This window comes from Microcaecilia unicolor, chromosome 14 (assembly GCF_901765095.1).
Source record: "Microcaecilia unicolor chromosome 14, aMicUni1.1, whole genome shotgun sequence".
In the NCBI taxonomy this organism is placed as follows: Eukaryota; Metazoa; Chordata; class Amphibia; order Gymnophiona; family Siphonopidae; genus Microcaecilia; species Microcaecilia unicolor.
The window spans coordinates 10,802,786-10,815,623 of NC_044044.1; the positions used below are offsets into that span (position 1 = coordinate 10,802,786).

Sequence of the window (12,838 nt, forward strand, 5' to 3'; positions counted from 1 at the left end):
CTGCACCCTGGTTCATAAAGTCATTCACGGAGAAGCACCGTCATATATGTCAGACCTCATAGATCTACCAGCAAGAAATACAAAAACGTTCATCACGAACTTTCTTAAACCTTCATTACCCCAATCGTAGAGGTCTCAAATACAAATCAATATATGCATCCAGCTTCTCCTATATCTGCACACGACTATGGAATGCATTACCAAATGCTATAAAGATAAACGCATGATCTGATAACCTTCCGGAAGTTATTGAAGACAAACCTATTCAAAAAGACCTACAACAAGAATCCTTCATAAAAGTCTGGTATCAAAATGCACCAGAATGAACTGACTATGGTTCCTTTAATTTGGTTACTTTAATTGCAATGATATCATTGAAAGTTATACCTTGTCCTTGTTCTTATATACCTGTTATGAATGATCTATTTAATTACTCCTATTCACTTGATACTTTATTTACTTACTTATAAATTAAGATATAAAAATATCAAGAAATTAGAGGTACCCACCAAAGAACAACCAGAAGGACAGACCAAACGGGGCAAACTCAAGAACTTCGTGGCAGACGCAGTCAGCGCCGCTATCTCAGTGAAGATGCCGTCACTGCCAGAAAGCTTGACAGCCTGTCAATGGTCAGTACTCATCCTAAACAACTTGCTCCAGATGTCCCAGAGAGCAGTGAGCCTCCGAGACCTATGGGTGACAGGCAGAGCTGCCAAGGGGTCCTGATTTTTGAGAGGGAGATTTTAGTACACGTCCCTAGGCCCACCCCACTCTGCCTTGGCTCCACCTACTCTACATGGCCCCACCCCCTAGCACACCTCAATCCCATGGCCATTCCAGAAAATATTTTATTTACACCAGTGACAGCAGGGATGTGTAAGAGGGAATGTTTCAGTTCACTCTATTATACCCCATATCCATCCTCTTTTTCCCCCAGGTAAATAACTGCAACTTTGAGCTTAAGTCCACTCCAAAATTGTGACAATGGTTGAATCACTGGCAGAGCTACCTAAGCCTCCAAGCCTTCTACCGTGCCATTTGGGCAGTGCAGCAGTTGGCAGCGTGCTTCAGCCATCGATGCCGGCCCTCCTGCAAATGCTCAGTTCAGGCACTTGAAAATGGAAAATAAGATTATGCCTTTTTATAGTACTAGCCTAATACCCTTTTCAATTAGCTTTCAGAGGCCAAAACTCTCTGCCTCAGGTCAAGTCAGGATAGTTATGCTGTTATGGTATCCTCTCCTGACCAGAGGAAGGAAGTGTTGGTCTCTGAAGGCTAATCAAAAATGTATTAAAATCAGTCCAATATAAAGGCATCACCTTATTTTCTATTTCCTGTTTTATTTGCATTTATTAACCATTATTAACACAGCTACCACATTACTTTATCCTAAATTTAAAATAAAATTATTTTCTGTACCTTTGTTGTCTGGCCATTTACTTTTTCTAATTGTGTTGGTCCCAGTCTCTTGATTCTGCTTTCCTTCATCTTCTCTTAACTGTCTTGCCAGGGTTTCCTTGCCCATTTGTCATTTTCTCTCCTTTCTTCAATTTATTTTTCTGCCTCTCTCTCTGTCCAGATTTAATTCATTCTTACTATCCATTCTTTAATTTCCCTCTTTTTACTTCATCTACTTATGGCTTTTCATCTTTTCCTCACCTTTGTTCTCCCCATGCCCCTTCCTCTTATTCTCCACTCTTTCACTAACTTTATCCTATTCCCCTTTCCATCTAGCATCGCCCCTCTTTCTCTCCCCATCCTTCTAGTTTCTTCCTCTCTATCTCTCTGCATCCTTCCATCCAGCGTCTCCTCTTTCTCTCCCTATCCTTCCATCCAGCATCTTCACTCTTTCTCTCCTACCCCTCCATCCAGTGTCTTCCCTCTTTCTCGCCCCATCCTTCCACCCATCTACCTTCTGCCAATCCTTCCATCCACTGCCTCAATCTCCCCTTCCTTCTAGCCAGTTCTCTCTCTCTACACTTTTCCTTTCAGCTCATCCCCCTCTCTATCCCCATCCTTCCAGTGTCTCCCTCTTTCTCTCTGCATCCTTCTATCCAGCGTCTCCTCTCTCTTTCCCTACCCTTCCATCCAGCATCTTCCCTCTTTCTCTCCCCATCCTTCCATCTAACATCTACTGTCTCTCCCAATGCTTCCATCCAGTGTCTCTCTCTCTCTCTCTACCCTTTTCCATTCAGCATGTTCCCTCTCTCTTCCCATCATTCCAGTGTCCTCTTTCTCTCCCTACCCTTCCTTCCAGTGTACTTTGTGCCTCCTCCTTCCAGCATTTTCCATCTTTCTCTCTCATTTCATCCAGCATTTCTCCTCTTTCTCTCTCCATCTGACCAGCCAGGATCTCCCCCTTTCTCCCCATTCTTCTCCCCATCAGCTTCTCTCTTTCCTGCCCTTTTCCATGTCCCCCGAAAATCCGGACAAATGGGCAGGCTGGCAAAACCCGCCCACTTGCATGGCTGTGTACTCAAAAAGAGGACATGTCTGGGTAAAACCAGACGTATGGATAACCCTACCTATTCCTAACTTACTGGGCTTACACTAGGCATCGCCTAGCTGTACCAGTAGGGGGGAGGGGTTAACACACGCAAATGCACATGAACACACACATGCATGTAAATACACCAGCACAATAATAACTTAGAAATATGGAATAGATAAGGCCAGAAAAGTCCATCTATTTTCTTCTGAATTTACATCCTAGTACAATGCCATAGGCGCCAGTTAACCTCAGATATTTCCCTCACTTCTTCACAACTAAATATCCTTTAGGCCTATCCTGGGCCCTCTTGAATTCTATTCTTTTTCTTTCGTCTCCACTACTTTCCCAAGAAACTGTTTCATGCATTCACCATCCTTTCTGTGAAGAAATATTTCCATATGTTACTCATGAGTGTACCCATATCATCAGCTCTTCTAAAACGTTCTTTTCACTGAAAAGGTTTTTTGCTTCCTGCACATTATGGGTTCCTTAGTAAAAGCCCTTCCATGTGTGGAGGAGAAGCCTAATGGTTAGCACAACAGGCTGAGAACCAGGGGAACTGGGTTTGATTCCCACTGCAGCTCCCTGTGACAGAACTCTCCATTGCCCCAGGTACAAAAACAAATACCCATATATACTACTACTACTACTACTACTTAATATTTCTAGAGCGCTACTAGGGTTATGCAGCGCTGTACAAATTAATAACTAAGGATGGTCCCTGCTCAGACGAGCTTACAATCTAAAGGACGAAATGTCAAGTTGGGTAGTCTAGATTTCCTGAGTGTTGTGATATATAACATAAACCACTTTGAGTGTAACTATTAAAAAGGCAGTATGTCAAATCTCACCCCCTTTCTCTATTTATATCTTAAACGTATTCAAATATTTCTGTCATAACCCCCCCCCCCCCCCCCCAGCATATAAATATTTAGGTCCTTAAATCTCATCTCATTGGGCCGTGACATCCAATATCTCAAACTGTATTATAAGTAAAATGTAACCTTGCAAGTGCTAGGTCCTCCTTCTTCATGGCCAGCACATAACATGTTCCACGATAAATGTTCGTACCAGTCCTTACATGTTTTGAACTTTATCAGGAATACCGGCGCCTTCCGTAACTTTGTTTCAGCCTTATAGCTGTCTGTAAAAAACAAAACATAATTTACCGAACAGAAGTAAATCTATCCCTCCATGTAACTGAGCTTTGTAGATGGGTCAAGGCAGTGGCTCAACAGCAGTGTTGTACAGTGCATACTGCCATGAGACGAGGCCTGGGCTTTATTCCTGATTTAGGCCTTGTACTCCCTGGGTCAGCAAGAGCTGGAAATGCTGCAGAAGCATTCAGGTTTCAAGTTTGTTATCCTGCCAATCAGCAAGGCCTTCTGAGTGGCTTACAAAAATTTCAAAAATAGACATTAGCAGTGAAGGAAAAAAAGTTACAATCTTAATAGAAAGCGCAGAAAGAGTAAATTTAGCTGTGTGTCTCAGAAGCTAACCCTCCTGCCCTTTTGTACAAAATTACATTATAATATGAGGGGAGATATGAAAGAGGTCTATAAAATAATGAGTGGAGTGGAAAGGGTAGACGTGAAGCGTCTGTTTACTCTTTTCAAAAGTACTAGGACCAGGGGGCATTCAATGAAGCTACAAAATAGTAAATTTAAAACAAATCAGAGAGAGGTTTTCTTCACTCAACGTGTAATTAAACTCTAGAATTCCTTGCCAGAGAATGTGGTAAAGGCGGTTAGCTTAGTGGAGTTTAAAAAAAGTTTGGATGGCTTCCTAAAGGAAAAGTCTATAGATCATTATTAAAATGGAGTTGGGGAAATCCACCTCTTATTTCTGGGATAAGCAGCATAAAATGTTTTGTACTTTTTTGGGATCTTGCCAGATATTTGTTCCCTGGAATGGCCACAGTTGGAAACGGGATGCTGGGCTTGATAGATCTTTGATCTATCCAAGTATGGCAATACTTATGTACTTATGTACTTAAAAGGTTCTAGATTTTTTTATGTTCTGCATTGTTGTATCCCAGCCATCAATCGCTATCAAATAAAGAAACCAAAGTGTGCACATATTCTGTGAAAGCATTATGAAAAAGAGGAGTCTTCAAACCTGACCTAAATTTCTCAAATGAAGTTTCTAGATATGGAGGTGGGGGGAGGGGGAGAGCATTCCTTAAAGTGGGTCCAGTGGCACTAAAAATAGTCAATATTCATCCCACGGCGGTCAGGACTTTTGAAAATGCCAACTACTGTATGTAAAACCAGCCCTGAATATTTCACGCTGAGCTCCGTCCAGGCCTTAGCATTACATATCCTGGGTAAACCCTGTATGTGCTGGCTGCTGGAGCTTGTACAGGTCCCGGTCGATATTCAGCCGGGACCCACGGTCCCAATCATGCCACACAACTGGTAGTTGAATTTAGGGCCCATGTGTACAGGGTCTTTGTTTTGAGATTTTCATCCAATTTTAACTATCTATTCAGCTATATTTATCTTCCACCGGTTCAAGCAGATGAGTTACAACAATAACAATATAAACTATAAACCATAAAACAACATCATTAAAGATGCAACAATAAACTAAAATGTGTAGCAAAGGCCTCTGTAATCTGTTGTCTAGGTTACAACTGAGGAACATTCTGGAGAGCATGCTCCTAAGTAGAGCTCGGAAATGTATTCAGCAATGGAGAGGGCCTACCTGTTGGTCAAAGGACAGGAGGAGACTGCTTGCACATTGTGGAGGAAAGCATAAAAGGGCATACAAGCCAACACCCAATGTCTTCTTCCCCCAAGGAGCCCAAGGAGAGGGAGTGAGGAGAAGATAACTGACAAACGAACAACCAGTGGATCCAATAAAAATCCTCTCACAATGAGTGTCTTCCTGAACAAGGTCATTATTCAAATCTACAGAAACGACCCGACACGTGACGTGTTTCGGCCGTCAAGGCCTGCGTCAGGGGTCTATAAAATAAAATAAAATGTACATAAAAAAGATATGCAAATAATATACACATGCAATATATATATAAAAACCATGAAAACAAATGCATATAACCCTTGAGCAAACATATATATTAAAATATAAAAAATATAAAAACAAGTATATGTAAAAGCATTTTTACAAAACTGATATAATACAAATAGAAATGATAAGTCTGAAACATCATATAGTAGACCTAATTGTGTAAAAATGCAGAGAAAAAGTAAATGAGGAACATACCTAGTAGTATTTGGTGCAAGATTGCCTTGTTAGTCAGATGAATATCAGCTCATAAACTGCTAACAGAGATATCTAGAACAAATGTGTGAATAAATCAACCCATCCTATACATACAGTGTTATGAATAAATAAAATCTAGTAAATGTAATATATCTTTAAACAAATGCATACTATACATGAAGTAATATACTAAATGCAATGATCATGCAAAAGCATGCCACATAAAACAGCAAAGAATATCATATAGAATTGATCCAATGAAATCCAGGATACCACATCCATAATGATGGCACATGTAAGTATCAATACACGGAACCTCCATAATACAAATAAATTTGCATACATAAAAATATAAAACATTCAAAACAGAGCTACCCAAACTGAACTTATCACATTTGGAACTCAAAACGTAGATAAGGATCTCAAGATAAACTTTACATAAGTTTTTTTTAATTAGATGTGTTTGAAAATAAAAAAATAAAAATAAAAAATTGGAAATGATCATATTGAATTTGAAATTATATATATATATAATATATGTAAACACTATGCAGAGCAAAAAATGACGAGAACCAAAAAAATGACAAACGCTAATTCAAAATGAGTGAAAACATAAATATAATAGAAGCACACATATTAATGGCAAAACGCCACCAAATACATAGTCGTTTCTGTAGATTTGAATAAAGACCTTGTTCAGGAAGACACTCATTGTGAGAGGATTTTTATTGGATCCACTGGTTGTTCGTTTGTCTTGAATTCTCCTGTGGAGAGATCACCTTCTGTGGGGGTGTGCTTCCAGAAGATAACTGAGCCAAAGATTGGGTCCCAGCACAGTAACCTGCAGATAGCAGACATCCCAAGCTAGCCAAGCTTGACCTCAGAGAAAGAGTGGTCAGGGCCACCGAGAGAAAGAGACAGGACCAGGTCAGGGCTGTTGCAGCCGTCACCCCCCACTCAGGCTGCCCATGCCTCACCTGGCCCGCCCCCACCATCAGGTAGCCGCCGCCCTCCCATTCCCTTACCTTCCTGCATTTGCGTCTCCCTCAGTCTGTCACTCTCCTGCTCCTGTGTGCCAGGACCTGGGTTTTTCTGTGAATGTAGTCACCTGGGTCCTGACACACAGGAGCAGGAGAGACAGACCCAAGTCCACGTACAAGCTGTGTATCTCCCAGGCAACTACAATCAACTTATAGATTCCCTCAGCCACAAGCTGGACCCTCATGGGATAGTCTCTTAATCCAAATGTCCTAGCCCCCTCTTTGCCGCTGGGGCGGCCTCACATTGATCTGTTCACTGCCCTAGAGAATTCATAATACCAGATCTTCTACTTCATCCACACAGATCCAGAGCCTCCTTTATACCTTTCTTCCTTCTCATAACAAAAACCCCGCGCAAGACTCAAGGGGAGAGGGCACTACTTATTCTCACAGAGCCACAATGCCCAGGCAGCTCTAGTACCCGCTTCTCCTTTCCACACTAGCGTTTCACTCAGTCCAACTCAGTCCAACTCACAATCCACCCCATACTCTTCATCCAGCAGCACAATTCTCTTCTTCACCTGAACCTACCAAGCTTCTCGTTGATTGCACGGTGCTTGAGCGGAACTATGTAGGACACCTGGCACTAACTTCAGAAGACAAGGACATTCTTTTGCTGTGCTTCCAAACTTACTAATAAATGATCCTACCAATTCAAGTGGACCCGCTTTACCACATGAGCCCAACCCATAGGCCATGACTCCTTCTCATGCTCCCTACCACACATTCTGACATACATCCTTCATCTTTCCCAGCTGGATCTCAAAACCACCTCAATCTGACTTCACTTGGCTGCAATCATCACCTAACATGACCAGATAGACAACAAACCAACTTCTATCGGTTCACTCTTCTTCCACTTCAACAGTAGTTCAGTGGGTCCCAGGAAGCAGCAGTCACCCTTGCTGTCACCCAGGTCATCACCTTTTTCAAAATGGTGCCAGTGACCCCTAGTGGTAGTCTCATGGTGGTACTGCTAGGGTGCATACTTCCATATAAGGTAGTTTCTCCTGAAAAGTTTTAGATAAGAGTTTTCTCCTTTTTAGCAGGTTTTTAAAATTCTCTTTTAGCCTTCTTTATCAATGCCTTACATCTAACTTGCCAGTGCTTCTGCTTCCTGTTTTCTTCATTTGGATTCTTTTTTCATTTTGTGAAGAATATTCTTTTGGCTGTAATAGTCTCTTTCACCTCACCTTCTAACCATGCCAGTTACCATTTGATCAAATCCAGTGCATCTTCAAGACCAAGCACCGAGGAAGGCCCCCATTTCGCCAATGGTCTCCACTCCTTTTCTTCTGTTTCTTACCTCCCTTCCACTCCTTCACAGCCATCCCAGGGGCGTAGCCAGACACCCAATTTTGGGTGGGCCTGGGCCCAATATGGGTGAGCAGAAGAACCTTGTGCTGTCCCACAGGTGATTTGGTCTCTCCTTCTCTCGCCTGCAAGCCATATGGTCTCTCAAACATCCCCCCTCTCCCGTATACCTTTTAAATAGCATATTTTCACCAGCAGCAAGCAGCAACTAATACACACTGCTCATGTTGGCCCCACACCCTTCCCTCTGATGCAACTTCCTGTTTCCACCTAGGCAGAAATACATCAGAGGGAAGGCTGTGGGGCCGTGCGAGCAGTATGTATGTCACTACAGGCGAAGATCTGCTACTTACAAGGTATGCAGGAGGGACACTTATTGAGAGTTTTCAGCTGGTGGGGCTTGGGGATCCCTGCCAGCCACATCATAAGTATGCTGCTACTGGGTGGGCTTGAACCAGCCCACCCTTGGCTACGCCACTGAGCCATCCCTTTCCACTGCATCACTCATTCCTTAGACCTTCACTCTACCCATCCTTAGCCTTCCATCTTACACTTATCTTTTTAATATTCTTATAATCGCTACTTAATGTTCAAAGTGTAACACAGCCAGAATGTATAAAAAATCTACAGGGATGTGAAGACTTATGCAAGGTACTGTAGAAGGATTCTTCCCATGTGAACTAATCTGTTGTTTTAATCCCCTGTTTAAAAACATGGAAGAAGGGAAGGAGAAGGCTGACGGGAGAGGATTGAGAAGGGAAGGAGGGAGATGGTGTATCTGGGTTAAAAAAAGGCTTGGACAAGTTCCTGGAGGAAAAGTCCATAGTCTGCTATTGAGACAAACACGGGGAAGCAAATACTTGCCCTGGGATTTATAGCATGGAATGTTGCCACAATTTGGGTTTCTGTGACCTGGCTTGGCCACTGTTGGAACAAAAAAACAGCACCATGGGCCTTTAATATGGAACAAAGTTCTTTAATGAATGAGCCTTGACCCGACACGGGCCGTGTTTCGGTGACTAGCACCTGCGTCAGGGGTCTACATAGAATACAAAACATAGAAATAATATATTTTTAAAAATTGTTAACATATAATGAATAAAACCAAGAATTAAAAATAATATCTAGACTCATCAAGCATGAGCATATTGGCCACTGTTGGAAACAGGATACAGGACTAGATGGACAATTGGTCTGACCCAATATGTTCTTATGTCCTGAGTTCCACAGCATTATGTATCTAACCTGAGTTTGGAGTAGAAAAGGAGAAGGAGTTCAGCATCAAAGGGGGGTTTCTGTGTGCCTGAGTTGGTAATGCCCAAAGAATAGGAGCTTTGGGACATCAGAACAGACACCAAAGGAGTTTGAGGTCCCCACTTGGGATTCATAAGGTAGCCACTGCTATAGAGCAGAAACCAAAATGAGTAGGGGTCAAAAGGAAGGATACACGCAAGAACAGCTTGAGTAAAGAGATACAATTCCAGGGACTCTTTAAAGGTATGAAACAGGAATATGGACCAAAGAGGTATATTTGCCCCTAGAGTAGCAAGGAAAATAGACGTCTCCTGGCCCTTTCTACAACAGGTATGTGAGGACCCAGAGGAACAGAGTTATTTTGAATTGTGGGTAATAGTTTTGAAGGAATACGTAGTCTGCTGATTTATTAACGAATGATTCTTAATGTTCTAACAGTTTGTTTGCCAATTTTGATGGTGTTTAATGTGAATGTTTTTATTGGGTTACTGTTGATAACAATGGTATATAAATTTTAAATACAGGTAAAGAAAGGTGAAAAAATATTTTTACAAACTGTGTTCTGGAAGAGGTGGAATAAGCAATAAATTGCATCAATTCAATAAACTTTGAATTACTATTTTGGAACTCCATCTGAATATCCGTGAGAGTGATTTTGTCTAGGGCTGGGTCATCATTCCAAATGCGGTTTGCAAAACTCTCATTTAGGGTCATGACCTAGACGGGCTGGAAACAGAATCATGATCAGGGGTGACATGTTTTCTGTGTCCATGATAAGTCTAATAAGCACTGGTCTACAGCAGGGGTTCTCCACCCAGTCCTCAGGACACACTCAGCCAGTCAGGTTTTCAGGATATCCACAATCAATATGCATAAGACAAATTTGCATGCACTACCTCCTTGGTATGCAAATTTATCTCATGCATATTTATTGTGAGGGAAGAGCACTGGCTCCCAATTTCACATAGAATAACTTTCAAGATTCTTCCATAATTCTATAACGTTTATCATTCTGAGATGCCAATGACTTTATCCCATTTCTTGATAACTTATTTATCACTTAGGCCTCTGAGATCATCGGAACTAAATTTGTTAGTGATACCTTCTTTTAGTGTCATTCATCTAGATTCCATTTATGATTCCATATTTAGTGCGATGGGTCCTTTGCTATTGAACCATCTACCTAATTAGCTGCATCTAATGCCTTTATATTTACAATTTAGGAAACAGTTAAAAGCATTTTTGTCTAATGATGCTTTTAATGATTAGCATATTTTGAGCAGTGGCTTGATTTTTGTTGGCGTGGCAGACAGAGCAGAAGCCTGAAGCATATGGATAACTCTTTTCTATCTACCTTTATCAATTGTCTATTAGTTGTTTATTTTACTAGTACTATTGTAAACCACTTAGGTATTAGTTTTGATGGGCAGCTTATCAAATAAAGATAAAACCTGAACAATGACCCATTTGTGGACCTCAAGTACTGAAAGTGATACCAAGGACCTCCCCCAGGCACCTACAGCATCTATTATCCTCCTTACATTATTTAGACAATTGTAGAACCCCTCTTTGGAGAGACAAAGTCTGGTTGCGTTATCCATCTCCTGGGAAAAACTGAATCTTTATTAGGCCAACACAAAAATGATCTAACAATGAAGCAGTACCATGAGTTTTACAAACCACATCATTTCCTTCTTCAGATTAGCCACATCTGGGACTTTAGTTCTGGAGAAGGAACTGGCATGATTTGGAGATCTCAGGTGCCGCATTATCTTTGGATAATTCTTATATTAGAAGGTCCAAGAACACAGCAGATCAAGCGATCCACAAAATCCAAGCAGTGCAAAGGAGAAGATCAGCATAAGAAAACTGTTTTCAAACACTTTATTCTTGTGAGCTGTAGAAATAAAACCAAATAAGGGCTTGTTTGGTTTTATTTCTACAGCTCACAAGAATAAAGTGTTTGAAAACAATTTTCTTATTCCGATCTGCTCCTTTGCACTGTCGTAATTCTTGTATTAGTCCAATAAAATGGATCATAGCCTTCAGACTATGCACCAATTTTTGCACTATATTTTTGTCAGTTTTAGGATGTTTGATGACTCCTTGAGGAGCTTAAGGCTTTCTTTTTTCCCTACTTCTGGACTGAACCATTTTTCATCTGTCTAATAGCACTGCCACACAGTTTACTCACTATAGTCCACTGTCCCCCACCCAACAGCATAGCATGACTTCCAGTCGTCGTATTCCAATTCGCCTGCAGGTGGGAGGCAGATGGGTCTTTTCAGCACGTTGAACTGTATTGGCTCCATGAGTAGCAGCAGCCCAATGTCATAGCCGAAGTCGTCAAAGTTGAACAACGGATAACTGAAGGCAGTCTTCACCCTTATCAATTCCTTTCTTTGATGGATGGATGTCACTCCAACTTCCACTCTCATATAATAGGTGCTATAACTGAGAACAAAGAAACTATTAGAGAACGTGTGAAGACCAGCTTGTCCATTAGGCAGACCTAGGTGATCACCTAGGATACAGCAAATTTAGAGGTAGCACCAGAGACTTTGATATACATGAACACAAAATGTTCAACCCAATGACTTTTGATCAGTACCTAAAATCTCAGGTAGCATAAAACAACCCTTTGCTTCCTCCTCTAGTCCCTTCCCTCTCGGAGAGTGTGCAGAGAACTGGAAGTGGGGGTTAGGGACAGAGCACAGCTACATATCTACCACTTTGCTTCTTAAATCTAGCCCTTCCCCTTCTGTTTTCACTTTCCTTCTACAGGGAACAGATGGGTAGTAGGGTTGGCCTGTTAGTAGATAGACTTGGTGTCTGCCTAGGATGGCAGCATTTGGAGGGTGGTGCTGTGGCAGGAGAGCATCATCTAAACTTTCCTTCTTTACCCTGGTCCCATGTCTAGCATGTTCCTCCTCAGTGGCGTGCAGTGACATTTATAATAGGGGATTTAGTAAATATACAAAATGACAAGAGGGGCTCAGTGACACCAACATTGCACCTCCCAACCTCACAAAAGCAAGAACCAATTGACCTCCAACAAAATACCACCTGTATCGGAGGAAGTGACGTCACGAGGCTAGATGGCTGCCTGAGAATCTAGCTTCTGCACCTTCCTACACCATTGAGCCAATATCCGTGACCATCCACTGTAATTTTGATGCTTAACCACTTGACAGAGGTGAGTGGACACCATTGAACAAAATGAGCAAAATATCCGGGTCGCAGCATCGGGAAGGGGAGCGTCATTCCACTCGTCAGCAGGCGAAGGGCCTGTCGCGCCATGTGTCCCCGGAGTTAAGGCGGTCATCCGATTCTGATACGGCGTCCTCCCATGCGGACCTACGAAGCACAGCTCCTAAAAGAAAAGCACTCCGAAAGACTTAACAAAATGGCTGGAGGTGATACGGGAGGAAATAAAGGCTTCCAGGGTGGAGATCCTGGAACACGTAGACGCGAGACCTGTGAGAGTTGGGAGGCCGCGTGGAGGTAC

The 12,838-nt window shown here is 42.0% G+C and overlaps 1 protein-coding gene across 1 annotated transcript in view; it reads right to left on the bottom strand.

Moving 5' to 3' along the window:
- Window positions 1–12,838, bottom strand: part of LOC115458274 (serine protease 55-like) — a 35,275-nt gene that overhangs the window by 7,744 nt on the left and 14,693 nt on the right. Inside the window, exons 3-4 of the mRNA XM_030188137.1 lie at window positions 11,525–11,784; window positions 3,499–3,638 (exon numbers count right to left, since the gene is read on the bottom strand). Of these exons, the coding sequence (XP_030043997.1) occupies window positions 3,499–3,638; window positions 11,525–11,784 (400 nt within the window). The remainder of the gene's footprint in view (window positions 1–3,498; window positions 3,639–11,524; window positions 11,785–12,838) is intronic.